At 46.2% G+C, this 13953-nt stretch overlaps 2 protein-coding genes across 2 annotated transcripts in view; one reads left to right on the top strand and one right to left on the bottom strand.

Annotated features, from left to right (window-relative positions):
* Positions 1–10605: 10605 nt before the first annotated feature.
* LRRC26 (leucine rich repeat containing 26) lies at positions 10606–11806 on the top strand. Its single transcript, XM_044661204.1, has 2 exons — positions 10606–11218; positions 11466–11806. The coding sequence occupies exons 1-2, from the start codon at positions 10606–10608 to the stop codon at positions 11804–11806; spliced, it is 954 nt and encodes a 317-aa protein (XP_044517139.1).
* A 1871-nt stretch (positions 11807–13677) lies between these two features.
* Positions 13678–13953, bottom strand: part of GRIN1 (glutamate ionotropic receptor NMDA type subunit 1) — a 39446-nt gene continuing 39170 nt past the window's right edge. Inside the window, exon 24 of the mRNA XM_044659659.1 lies at positions 13678–13746. Within this exon, the coding sequence (XP_044515594.1) occupies positions 13678–13746 (69 nt within the window). The remainder of the gene's footprint in view (positions 13747–13953) is intronic.

Below are 13953 nucleotides of genomic sequence, written 5' to 3'. Positions count from 1 at the left end.
CATTCTGTACTGAGTCCTTCACTTGTTAGGTGGTGGGTAGCATATTTCAAAAGTTAGTCCTCTGGAATTATGGTTGGTTATTATACTGATCAGAGTCCCTAAGTCTTTCAAAGACTTTATAAATTGTTCTCTTGGTTCTGTTCACTTCACTCTGCATCAGTTCATACAAGTTTCCTGAAATTTCTTTGGAAACCATCCTTTCATCATTCATAGTACAATAGTATTCCATCACATTTATATTCCAAAATGTGCTCATCCATTCCCTAATTAATGGGTACCCCCTCAGATTTTAATTATTTGTCACCTCAAAAAAGATCTATATTTTTGAACATCCTTTGTTAGAGTTTATTTTTCTTTGGACTAATTCTTCTCTTAATCAACCTTCTCTAATACTCCTTCCTCTTTCCTTGCTATTTTTTTATTGAGTAAAATGTTTCTATAGACTTTGACAGCTAAGTAACACAATTGATAGAGTGATGGGCCTGGAGTCAGGAACACTTGTCTTCCCGAGTTCAAACCTGGGCTCAGATACTAGCTTTGTGACTCTGGGCAAGTCATTTAACCCTGTTTGCCTCAGTTTTTCATCTTTAAAATAAACTCATTTTAATTCAATAATCTTTTATTAATTACCCACTCGAAAAGAATTGTACCAGGCACTGGTAGGTATAAAAAGATGTTTAAAAGGTCACAATCACAAAATTGAAGAGTAATACTTGGACCAAAGCAGTTGTGAATACTTTTGTAGTTTTAAGACCTTTTCCTCTTTCTTTTCTCTCCTTGGGTTGTTCATAACCTTTGACCATCGATTAATTGGGGAATGACTCTTATTCTTATAAACTGGAATCAGTCCCTTCTATATCTGGGAACTGAACTCTCTCAGAGAAACCTTTCATGAAGACTTTTTCTGTCCATTTAACTATTTTCCTTCTAGTCTTAGCCATATTGTATTTGTGTAAAAACCTTAAAATTGTATAGATTTCCCTCCATCCTGTTCTCTCTTTCTTTTCTTTGCTCTTCATCTCCTCTTTACATAGAAGAAGAGGGGCCTGAATTAGGAGTGTGTTTAGCATCAGTGCTCTTGCCTCTCCCTTGCTGTCTTCTCTCTTCACCTAAACCCAAATCACATCTTTTTTTTTTCTTTTAAAAAACTTCTCTTTACAATCCCTGCTCTAAATTTAGTGTTTGGTTTGCTTATAATCCCTCTCTTTTGTTATGTTCTTATCCTTCTCTTTCACTTCTCCCAATTTCTTTCTATTTTTCTGTGCTGAGTTAAATGTATTTCTACACCAAACTATGTATGTGCGTGTGTGTGTGTTTGTATGTTTTTCACCCACCTTTCACCAGTTCAAAAGGAAGTGAGGTTCAAATTACTCATCTCATCACCCCTTCCTTGTTTATACGTAGACTTGTGCCCGTAATTATATGAGAGAATAAGTACTTCCTCATTTCTCCCCTTCTCTTCTCTAGTGTATCCTTTCCCTTCCTCCCTTTTAAGAATATCAAGACATAATAAAAATCACTGGCAGGTCTTCCATTCTAATTGTTTCTCTCTATTATTCCTGACATTATGGGTTTTAAGAGATGTTTGTAATATCATTCTACCCTCCAACCCTTCCTATTAGATTGCATTTAGTTTAGCTTTACAAAGTCTTTTCTGATTACTCATTTGTATTTATCTTTTTATGTTTTTCTTTATGCTCATGATCCAATTTCAAGTTTCTACTTTGCACTAGTCTCTTTCTCAGGAATGCTTAGAAGATCACTTCATTAAAGATCTTCTTTTTTCTCTACTTAGTTTTGCTGTATAAGTTATTATTGGTTTTAAGTCTATATGTTTTATCTTTTTAATAATGTATTCATTGCTCTCCACTTCTTTATTGTGGTAGCTAATACATCTTGTGTGATGCTGAATATGATTTCTTAGTACTTGAATTTTTTTTTTCCTCAGTACTTGTATTTTTTCTTCAACTTGGAAGCTCTGGTTTTTGGATTTTATCTTTTCATTTTGGCTATTTCTTTCTTGAAATTATTTACTGGATGCTATTTTTACTTTGCCCTCTGATTCTGAGAAATGTGGGCCATTTTCTTTCATGATTTCTTGAAATATGTTATCTAAGATCATTTTTTGGTCATGGCTTTCAGGTAGTCCATTGATTCCTAAATTATCTCTTGCTTTGTTTCCTAGGTCAGTTTTTTTAATATGAAAAATCTTACATTTTCTAATATTAAAATTTTTTTTCACTTTTTTCTAATATTTCCTTGTTGTCTCATGGAGTCATTAACTCTTCTTTGGTTCCTTCTGATTCTCAGAAAGTCTGTTACTTGAGAAAGCTTTTGTACTAATTGTGCTAAGCTGATAATTCTTTCCAAGTTTCTTCTCTATAGTTTTCATTTCTGATTCTTTCTTCTATCACTCTCATTTCATATATAATGTTTTAAATTTTTAAAAAAAGCTTTTATTGTTTTTTTTTCCCTAGAAATTTTAATTGATCTCCTGGCTAAGGTCTGTTTTTCTATGATGCTTTACTTACAGCTTATTTGGAATTATTCTTCTCTTTGGGTTCTGCATCTTGGGCATTCCTGATATCCTTATTTTTTTAAAACTCATTCTTCCAGTGATTCTTCCAGCTCTGAGCTATCCAGGGCTACTGGCCCAGCTGAGTGCTCTACAATCTGAGTCTGGGATTAGGCCTTTGTGGTGAAAATTTATTAGCAGAGATGCCAAAAAGTAAAACAAAGTCTCCAAGCCAAAAAGAAATAGATTTATAGAGAAAGGGCCGGTCTCACAATAAAGCCGGACTCTGGTTGGCAACTGAAGACCCTGAGCCTTGTGAGTGGCCTCCTTATATGCCCAAACACGTATACTAAAGTTACAATAATTTTTATCATACATGATTATAGTTTCCCAAGACTTAGATATATTCATAGCTCCTCATGGATCAGCTATAGAGTTCCCCAAAGGGTTAGATCTCTCTCTCAGGCATCAAGTGAAATCAGATGACATGGGTCTGCTTGAACCACAACTTTATATAATAGAGACAAGAGGAGAAGTGAAAGAAAGCTCTATGTGTGATTTTAGAAATAAATTCTTTCAGAATTATGTTTACACAAAAAGGCTTACATTATTCAGATAGAATTATATCTTGATTATTTTTAGAAAAGTTTAAGATCTATGATCACAGAATAACTAAGCTAGGGAAAACTGCTAATCTAATATAACAAAATAACAATTTTGGAAAACCTGCTGATATTGATGTAATCATAAAGTGGGGTAGGGAATTTCATATTCACACCCTTCTTAGTAACCCTTGCTCTGCTGTCTAGATTAGGAGACTGAGTCGATGCTCTGGGCAACTACACTCAGGGCTTTGGGCTCTGGGTGTGTAATAGCCTTCTCTCTTTTTTATAAAAACGTTATCTTCCATCCTAGAATCTTGGGCAAGTCACTTAATCCCCACTGCCTAGCCCTTACCGCTCTTCTGCCTTAGAATCAACACATAGTATTGAATCTAAGACGGAAGATAAGGATTTTAGAAAAAAACAAAAAACAAATTCCTCAGTTGAGTCAGCTGCAAGGCAGCTGAGCAGAAGAGCAGCTGAAGAATAGTATTCTTTAGGGAAGATAACTGGGGGATGGAAAACCCAGATTCTGTTCCTAACTAGGGGCACCTTGGTGGTACAGCGAAGAGAATGCCTGAGCCAGAGTCAGGAAGACCTTCATTCAAATCTAGTCTCAGATATTTATTAGTTGTATGGCTATGCAAATCACTTAACTTCCACTTGCCTCAGTTTACTCTTTTAAATTTAACTTTACATTCTAAACTAATTGATACTGAGTATCACACCACAAAAGAGTGGTAAGGGCTAGGCAGTGGATGATAAGTGACTTGCCCAGGGTCACACAGCTAGGAAGTATTTGAGGCCAGATTTGAACTTAGGACTTTTGACTCTAAACCTGGTGCTCTCTCCACTGGGCTAATTAGCTGTCCCTGGTTTACTCATTTGTAAAATGGAAATATTAATAGCACCTACCTCCCAAAGTTATTGTGAGGATCAAAAATATATTTTTAAGGGGCTTTGCATAGTGCCTGGTATATAGAAAGTGCTATATAAATGTTAAATATTATTATTATATTATGTGACCTTGGGCAAAACACTTTTTTATGCCTCAATTTCCCCATGTGGAAAATAAGAGGATTAGACTAGATCAGCATTGGCAAACCTTTTAGAGATTGCATGTCCAAATTGCACCTTCAAGCTGCCTATTATCAGAGAGCAGAGGGAGGAAGTGCTTACACTGGGCTGCTAGGCAGAGGGGCGGGCCATGTGAAAATTGTCCCCAGGCGTTGTGGAGAGGGGGAACAGAGCAGCCTCTTTCCACATGCTTGGGCATACATGCCATGCCTTTGCCAACATGAATCTGGGTGATCCAAAAGATCCCTTTCCAATTCTAAGAGGACCTTAAAGTGAACTTATTTTAAATGGTTCTGGAGAGGGCATTTAGGTCATTTCATGGATTGAGAGCCAGGCCTAGAGGCTGAAGGTCAAATCTGGCCTCAGATACTTCCTAGCTGTACGACCCTGGGCAAGTCACTTGACCCCCATTGCCTAGCCCTTACCACTCTTCTGCCTTGAGATCGATACACAGTATTGATTCTAAGATGGGAAGTGAGGGTTTAAAAAAAAAAAAGTAGTCCATTGTTAGTAATACACAAAGACTGCATTCTAAGTCATATAGAAGGATTGCATTCTGCATTGGTGAAAGTAGTACCTGCTTTAATGAAATGAATATTCTTTTTTAAAGTTTTTTTCCCTTCAGTTTATGTCAGTACAATTTTCAATAATCATTTTCTAACAGTTTTTGATCCATGTTTTCTCCCTCCCTTCCACCCTTCCCTCTTCCCCAGGATGGCAGGCAATATGATATGGTTGTCCGTGTGTTATTATACAATACATATTTCCATGTTCGTGATGTTGTGAAAGAAGACACATATCGCTTATGTCAGAGAAGAATTCATGGGGGAACTAAAGTAAAGAATGGTATGCTTCACTCCGCATTCAGGCTGTCGGTTCCTTCTAGATCAGTGGGTAACCTTTTTTGTCATGAGGCTCTTGGCGTTGCCCTGGATCCTTGCATTACTGATAATAGTTAAGTCATTCCCAGGTGGTCACTGTACATTATTGCTGTTATGAAATTATCAGAGCCTTTAAAGTATTTAAGTATTTTAATTTCTAGAGACTGTGTGGGAGGGGCAGAATGTCCAAGGACTCGGCCCACCCCCACCCCCTGCCACATCTTCAATGAAATGAGAATTCCTGTTAATCGGGTTAGGATTTGTTTTTCCTGTCGATATTTCCTCCTTTCTACCCTCCTCTGAGGTGACATGACATGAGTGGCTCTTACCATCCAGATCTCTTTCCCCAAGCCAGTTCTTTCTACCAGCCAGCTGGCTGGGGCCCAGCCTCCACAATTGTCCTCTTGTTTCAGACTTGGCAGCTCCCAGCAGAGGCCTTTTGAAGCAGGGAGGATAGGCAGGTACACTGTGTCTCCCTGGCTTGGGTGCAGCCCTTGTACCCTTCCCTTTAGTGCCTTATGGAGAGGAAATGCCTCCTGTGCTGGGCAGAGAAGAACTTGGGGAATGAGGGATGAAGAGTGGCCTGTGCTGTTGCTGATGAAGTCTATTCCCCCCACCTGCCCTGAACTTCATGTTCCCTTTCTCTTTTTATTTTATTTTTAAAAACTCTTACTTTCTGTTTTGGTATCAATTCTAAGACAAAAGGACAGCAAGGACTAAGCATTTGGAGTTAAGTGACTTGTCTAGAGTCATATAGCCTGGAGATATCTGAGGCCATATTTAAGCCCAGTTCATCTTGACTCCTAGTCTGGTACTCTATCCACTGTGCTACCCAGCTGTCCCTTCACACTCCCTCCTCTGAGGTCGAATTCATCATAGAGGAAGCACATAAGGACCTCTTATCCCTTTTTTGGGTAGGGAAGGCGGTGGTGAGACTTCTTACTTCCTGGGGCTAGTGCTTCAGATGATTAGCCAGGCAAGAGAGCCTGAACCAGAGGAGAGGTATTTAAGCTGACCCTCCCCCTCTCCTCCCCTGGACCAACTCAGAGCCCCCACTGTGAGGTCAGCACCTTCCGTCTACTCGGCCTACCCAGAGTTGTCCTTTGGAGCTGGGGGCTGGACATGTTCCCCCACTCCCAGTCTCCCTCAGGACTGATTGGCAACATCCCACATCTGCTGCTCCTGGCTGGAAGCATTTCTTCAGCTGCTGGTGCTCTGCTGCTTCCTACCAGTGTGACGCTGGGCAAGTAACTCAGCCTCTCTGGGTCGAGATTTCCTTATCTGTATGGGGGGGCTGGAGGGATTTGGAGAAGATGACCTGTCTGTGGAACCTGCTCCTGGCCACTCAGCCTGGGCAGAAAAAGGGTTCATTTCTGTGCTCCCTGCCCCGGTGACTTCCCAGCTCTGGTCAGCCTCACTAAACCTCCTGTCATTTCTACTGGCTTTTCTCCCCACTCCCTGCCTACCTGGGCTAGAGAGAGGACAGAGAGAAGGATGAAGCCTGTACCCGTTGGGGAGAGAGCTTATATGACCTGCCAAACCTCTAAGGATAGCAGAGGTTTGGGCAGATAGAACAAATTCCCCAAAGGCCAAGGGGGTTACTTTCTCTGTGTTCTCTCCTTTCTCATCCCTTCCGCTAATATTTCTCCTCCCTTCTGCCCCTTGCCCTGTGCCTCCTTTCCTGGTTAGATTCTCTCTCCGTTGATGGAAAGCACTGTGAGTGTGGTTTAGGCATCAGCCGGGAGGCACTGACTGCCCTGCTTATTGTCCTCGGAGGTGTCAGTGTGAGCTGCTTTTCAGCACTGCTCCTTGTGGTCGTCGGCATTATTCGGACCAAGAGGTGTGTGGGGCTCTGCCAGGAGCTGAGGAGGGGCCTCGGGCTCTCCGGGCATTGGTGATGGAGAGAGTCTGGGGCTCATGGCTCTCAAGCCCAACCAAATTGAGCACTGGCCATTTTGGGCCCTCCAAATGGGGATTGGGTGCTCTAAGTCAGTGTTAGGGGCAGCATGTAAGGATGGGAAGGATATGAGGGAGGAATATGGGCCTCTCTGAGGGAAGGAAGCAGGGGAGTTGTGGGAAGTAGGTGGAAGGAGGTATGGAGACTATATAGATGATAAATATAGAGAAGGTATTGGGATCGAGGGCGGATGGAATGTAGGAGTATTGGGGATGGAATATGGAGATACTAATTAGATTATATGGGAAGATGGAATGTGGGAGCAGAACAAGGATTAGGTGCGGAGGCTAGCATATGGAGGTGGCCCGAGCATTATGGTGGGGCACTCAGAATGGGATATAGGATTATGTAGAGAATATGAAGCTGATATGATGGTAATGTGGAAGGAGGATATTGAGATTATATGACAGAGGGAAATAGAAGTGTAGGAGGTATGCAGGATCTGGAATATGGAACTCCTGGGAGAGTGAAAGTGGGCTAGACCATGGAGAGGACACAGGATAGTATATAGTACTGGTATAGGGGACACATGAGAAAGGAAGGACCATAGGGGTGGCATGGAATATAAAGGGATGTTTGGGGGTGTGAGGAGATGTCAGGGAGAGGTAGAAGAAATACTCTTCTGAGCTAGAAATCCAGTCCAGGGTCCTTCTGGTCCTTGAAGTGGGCAGTAGGTGGGAGAGCAAAAGGTTCTCTGGGAAAGTGGGCCTGCTCCCCAACTTTATGTATCTCACTGGCTATGACAGGGCTCTGAAACAAAGGACTCAATTTTATGGAAACTAAATGGTGACCTATCTCAAGGGTGTAGTCCTGCAGTATCTGAGGGGAAGGGGAGATATTAGGACACTTCTCGTTCTTCTCACTCTTCCTTCTCTCCAAAGGGCCAGTAGAGCAAGCTTCACTTTCTGATGACCCTCTCTCCCTATGCGCACATCCTACTGGCCTTCTGGGGGAGGTCGAGCTCTCCTCTACTTGGTCATTCTTGGGACAGCCAGAGTCTTCCCCACATCTCTGTTATGATGTTGTGATATGAGTCTTAGAACTGTAAGAGCACCCAAAGTCCTTTGCTAGGAGAAGGGGCATCCAGCCCAGATGTGCTCCTTCCTTGCTCTTGAACCCTGACTTTGACTGAAACCACTCACTCAGTCACAGGACATCATCCTAGTATTTAGTGACGAGGAGCTACTCTCAAATGCTCCCATCATCCCACTGTATGCTACAAGGAAGCCACAAACACACAACACCTGTGAAAATGAAACAAAAGAACATATTGGCAGGACACTGTGTGGAAACCAGCCCCTTAAATATGCCTTCAGAGGACTGTATCATAGAGTCATGAGGTGGTCAAGTTGCTGGAAGTCCCTAAAATCATGGAAGAAATTCTGGGGTTTCCAGACATGGAGAAAGAAGTTCTGGAGTTTCTAGACTTGGAGGAGAAAGTAGAACAGTCCCTTGAAGAGCCACCCTTGGAGATGGATTGAGGAAGTAGGATGGAATGAGGAGGAGACAATGGGGAGAAGGCCAAAAATTAATACATTGCTTTTTATAGATGATTGGGAATCCTGTGTGTGTCAGTGCCTGGGTCAGTCTCTTTAGGGATTCAAGTCTGTGGGTATCTATGTCTGAGTTTGTGAAGTTCCAAGGCAGCCTGGGCATCTGTGGAGTATCGTCCCCATCTTTTTGCCTTGGCTACAATGGTGATGTCTTGAGATGGACTGAATGAATGAGGAGCTTTAATTGTTCTTTTTTACCACTAGTTGGTAGGAGTCAGCTCCAACTAAAAGTGGGAGGGGGGGTTGGGGGGGGGTGAGGGCTTTTTTCTCTGCCATGGCTTTTTGCCATGCCCAAACACCACTGCCCATATCCTTTTGGAGAAAGCACAATTTCTCCCTCCATCTCCTCAAAAAAGGTTTCTGCTTCTCAACACGCATAGCACCCTCTCTTCAATCTCAGAGACCAACCAACCCCTTTTCCTGTCTGCCCCTATTTCCCTAGTTTCTCTTCCCCTCCCTGTTTCTATCCCAAACAGGAGATGAACCACCCAGCACAAGATAGGGTGTGCCAATGAAAATGATAATACCTGAACAGCCATGGTTGTTCAGTCTGTGCCAGGCCCTGCTTCTGAGACTATAGCTGGAGGAGCAAAGCTAGAGTGCCTGGGCGCCCAGGTCTGGATCAAACATGCTGGAAACTGGTTTCAGCTGAAGTAAAACTGGCTTGATATCCCCATTACCAGCTAGGTCTTGTCATCCCCCATCTCCCTGGGCCTGGGCCAAGCCTTGCCTCCAAAAACATTCCCATAAACTTTTCATGAGCACAAAGAGACGGACTCACAGAGATTCAGATAGACACTAGTTCCCATTCAGACTTGGAGATATTCAGACACGATCCAGACATAGCTTTGGATATGTGGGCGACACACTGACATACAGACTGGTGGGTTCTCATATTCATAGACAGACACACGGAGACTCGGACATAGGTTTATACCCAGAAAGGCATCTCGGCTGAAATACGTAGCATTTCTTGTGCAGATGCCCTCAAGCTGGCTCACATACTCGTGAAGGACAAACTTCTGCAAAAATGGAGCTGCCACACTATCTCAATATAGATATGTAGGTTCACAAAATGGTTCATGCAGGACATGTGGAGACATATGCAGACACAAATGCTCAAAGAGGCCCTCCCTGCTACTCTTCTCAACCAGAGCTGTGGAGCCTGAGAAGGAGGAGGTGGTGAGAATAGGGTCCAAGGTCTGGAATCAGATTTCACCTAGAGATTGATCTGGCTGTCACCCCTGCTGCTCCCCAAGGTTGGAGACTGTCAGACTACCTTCTCTCTGAAAAAGGTCCTGGAGATGGAGATGGGGGAAGTCCCTCTACTTGTTATCTTGGTCCTACTTACCCCTTTACCTTTATGGGGCAGGGAACTGGTGAGAATAGGATAAGGGAGAAAGAAAAACGAACTCTGATTTGGACTGACCCCTTAGTCCCTTGATTTTGATCTCCACCTCCATCCCCATCTTACATGAGGGCCTTATACTGAGTTGGGCATCTCCCTTCCTAAATCTTCAATCTCACCTTGAGTGGCCACAGGGCAAAACCTGGGTGGTGCTAGGAGCATTGCCCCTGGCCTAGGGCCCTGGGTGTTGTCCTATGACAGATGATGTGGGAGTTTGGGGCATGCAGCTCCCAGCCAGCATTGATCAGGACAGGTTAGGTGTTCCTGCGCTTACTAAGAAACTTAGCCTTGCTGACGTGGAACTGGCCTCAAGCCCAGGAGCAGGTGGTTGGTATAATTTCTTGGTTTGCTCAGAGCTTCCCTCCCAACCCACAGTATCCTGTCCCAGGACAGGATCTACAAGAACTTCTAAGCTGGTGAGTTAATATTTATGCAGAAGCAGGTGACAATCGAAAGAGACAGACAGATGGGCAGAAAGCTCGGAGAGAAGACACCAGGAGGAATTTTCCAAGCTACGACCTCCTGACTCCTAAGGGTCATTTTCTGGCTCAGGCTGCCCTGGTGAGCTGCTTCTGGAGGTGGGGGATCAGGGGGACAGAAGGGTGCTGAACAATGACTTTCTCCTTTTTGCTGCCCGTGGTGTTGTCCCTTTCCCTAGCCTCCATCCCAGGCTGGAGCTGCCCTCCTAAGTGTGTTTGTGGGCGGGATAGGCAGGTCAACTGCTCTAGGAGGGAACTACACTCTGTGCCTAGGATTCTGGGCCTTAGGGTTCAAGTTCTTCTCTTGGGCCACAACCATATAGGCTCCTTACCCCCAGGGGCCTTCACCCTTATACCCTGGCTGTTTTCACTGGAGCTTCAAGACAATGGACTACAGACAGTCCATGTGCAAGCCTTCTGGGGCCTGAGGGACCTAAGAATCCTAGATCTAAGTGCCAATGCTCTCCGGGTGCTGGAACCTGGCACTTTCCAGCCACTTCGAGCCCTCAACATCCTGTCCCTGGCAGGAAACCAGCTGATGAAATTGGAGCCCATGTGGCTGGGTTCTCTGCCACTGCTGCAGAACCTTAGCTTACAGGATAACCTGCTTCCTAATGTGGGCTCTGGGGTCCTCGATGGGCTGCCTTCCCTACGTGAACTGAACCTCCATGGGAACCCTTGGGTGTGCGACTGCAGTATTCACTCCCTCTGCCGTTGGTTGCGTAGCCACACACACCAGGCCCCAGGTGAGGACAGAGGTCAGCTACAATAGAAGGGGGCTACAGGTCAAGGGCCAAAGGAATTTGGGTGGGGCTGTCTGGGGTGGTGGTGAGGGGAGACAGGCTAACCAAGATACAATCTTGGGATGGAAGAAAAATGGAGGACTTGGTGATTGCCATCTTGCCCCCAAACCCATTCTGAGTGTGCCTGGTACACCTGGGTCTTGAAATAGTACTGTCCCCATTCTTTACTCCCGCTACCTTGTGTCCCTAGGAACAGAGTCCTTGCTGTGTGTGACCCCAGACCGACTGACTCTCAGGCCAATGGCTGCCCTCACAGATGCTTCATTCAATTATTGTGCACACTCGATGACCCCTCAGGACCTGGTGGTCATCAGTGTACTTGGACCATTCTCATTTCTAGCCAGTCTAGTTGGCTGTCTCATCCTTGGTTCCTTGCTCACTGTTTTCCGGGCTCGACGTAGAAACTGTAGAAACTGCTGTGACTGTGTTGCCCGCTGTCGGGTGAAGAGACCCATCCCTCAAGCCCTTGACCTGTATGACCCCTCGGAGAACCCAACCACTAACCTCCCAGCCCCATCCTGTTCTCTCTGACCTTTGTCCTTGTCCCTGTGTGGAGCTGAGTCCGTGACATACATAATACTTTGGGGGAAGGACCCAAAGAGTTCCCTTCGGTATCCTTGTGTCCCTTGATTCCCCAGACAGAACATTCTTTGGAGGTTGGCACCAGGAGAATCCCCCTGCCTCCAACCCTGATCATGATGGTGGGAGATGACTGTCTTGAAGAGGGAGGCATCAGAAAGCTGTCACACAGACCGAGGCTCATAATGATTAATTTGGCAACACCATGGTACATGCCTGTACATGGGAATGGCATAAGCTTATACATCAGGATGGCATATGTCTGTACAGAGGAATAACAGGTAGCTATACACAGTAATGGTACGGGGACCATGAATGGGAGCAGCATAAGCCTGTACAATAGGGATGGCTCAAGCCTGTACACGAGAAAGGCACATGCCCGTACAAAATGGTGATGCATGTGCCCTGAGGAGGAAGAGTATCTGTGTATACCTGTACACAGAGATGGCTGGTGCACCCCTTCTCTGGAGTGGCACACCCTGTTTGGAGGGCTCTCTCCCAGCTGTACACGGAGAGCCCACACAGGGAGTACTAGGAAGGAGGTGTGGCCCTGGCTCAGGGGAGGGAGGCAGGTGGTCAACACCAAGAGGCAGGTGGAGTTACAATCTTCCCTTCCTGGGCGTTGGAGGCTCACCCCAGCTCTGCAGTCTTGAAGAAGGGATTTGGGGGATGTAAGAGGTGAGGAAAGAGGGACTCATTTCAGCTCCCAGAATCCAGCCCTCCAAGGACTGAAACCAAAATGGGGGAGAGAGGGGCAGAGCACGACCATCCAGTGCTGAGAAGTCCCAGCCGCTGGAGTATGGAGGCAAGGGGGTGGAGGCGGACAGCATCAGTGTAGAGGTAGCAGAGCCAGCCAGGGGAGAGCCAAGCCAGCAGGAGGGAGCAGAGGCCAACTCTAGGGAGAGGAATGGAGAGGGTGTGCAAAGGAGGAAAATCGAACCGCTGGGGGAATGGTAGAAGCAGACTTTGGGGAGGGGAACAGAGCCAGCTGCAGGAGAACGGAGCTGGGGTATCATGTAGAGCAAGAGAGAGAGAGAGAGAATGTGTCCAGGGTCTTAGAGGACCTGTGTCGGGTGGGAGAGGGTGAAGGGGGCAATAGAAGAGGAACTGAGCTGGGTGAGGGAGATAAGGTTAACAAGGGCCTTCCTTAGGGTTTTCTGTAATCTCTTTTGCTTCCAGGAGTCAATGTAGTTTGTGGGGTGAGGAACACCCCTCCCTCTTATTTTTCTCCCCACTGCCTTTCCAATGCAGGACCAAGGCGTGGCTTATGCTGGGGTAGAGTGGGAGTGGGGCAGCATCTGCCCGGGAGACCACACTGCCTGGTCAACCCTGGCTCTTGAATAATCGGATCACTCACTTAACCAAACACCATACAGAGGGGATGCCGGATACTCAGAACCTGGGCAGGATGGGACCCACCCTGGGCCCTGAGATCAAATTGCCTCTGTCCTGCTGAGGATTCAGCTTGTCCCTCTCACTGCCAATCCCAATTTCAGCTCCTCTCACCCTTGGCTTACTCACAAGGAAACTCCAAGTCTTGGCACTTGGTCCTACCTCCCCCTGTGCCTATTTCCAGCAGGGATCCTGCCCTCTGGGTGCCAAGATAGGGGTGTGGGGAGGGAGGGAGTCGGGGGCAGCAGCTGCCCCACAGTGCTGGGGGAAAGGCTGAGAGTAGGGGCAATGTGCAGTCACTGGGGGCCGGGAGGACGGGGGACGGGGCGTTCCCTCTGGCCTTCCCGAGCAGGACCCCTCAGTGTCCTCAGGCATCAGTCCTGACCAGCGCTCCTAGTAGTTAGTAACTAGGCCGGCGGCTCCGGGAGGCCTCACACCACGGTGCTCACCGAGGGATCTGAGAGGTTGAGCTGCCCTGTGATATCAGTGGGATGGTACTGCTGTAAGATACAAATACACAGACAAGGCAGAGGTGGGGTTAGCGCTTAGCGCTCCTGGGGAGGGGCAGGGCCACGGGCCAGCACTGTGGTTGGTGGAGCCGCCCGGGGTGGGGGTGGGGGGCACGAAAAGAGGTGCAGCAGGGACCGGGAGAGGGGTGCGGCCGGCCCCATCCCAGGGGTGTCGGGAGTGGGGGGCAGCAGCCCCGG

Source organism: Gracilinanus agilis, chromosome 2 (assembly GCF_016433145.1).
Source record: "Gracilinanus agilis isolate LMUSP501 chromosome 2, AgileGrace, whole genome shotgun sequence".
NCBI classification, from domain to species: domain Eukaryota; kingdom Metazoa; phylum Chordata; class Mammalia; order Didelphimorphia; family Didelphidae; genus Gracilinanus; species Gracilinanus agilis.
Note: the sequence above shows the minus strand (reverse complement) of the source record. Positions and strands in the feature narration are given on the sequence as shown.

Bases quoted from the DNA above. Each gene is read 5' to 3' on its own strand.
- LRRC26 (XM_044661204.1), top strand. From the start codon at position 10,606: ATGACTTTCTCCTTTTTGCTGCCCGTGGTGTTGTCCCTTTCCCTAGCC. The intron at 11,219-11,465 runs GTGAGGACAGAG...TTGTGTCCCTAG, and splicing joins CCACACACACCAGGCCCCAG to GAACAGAGTCCTTGCTGTGT.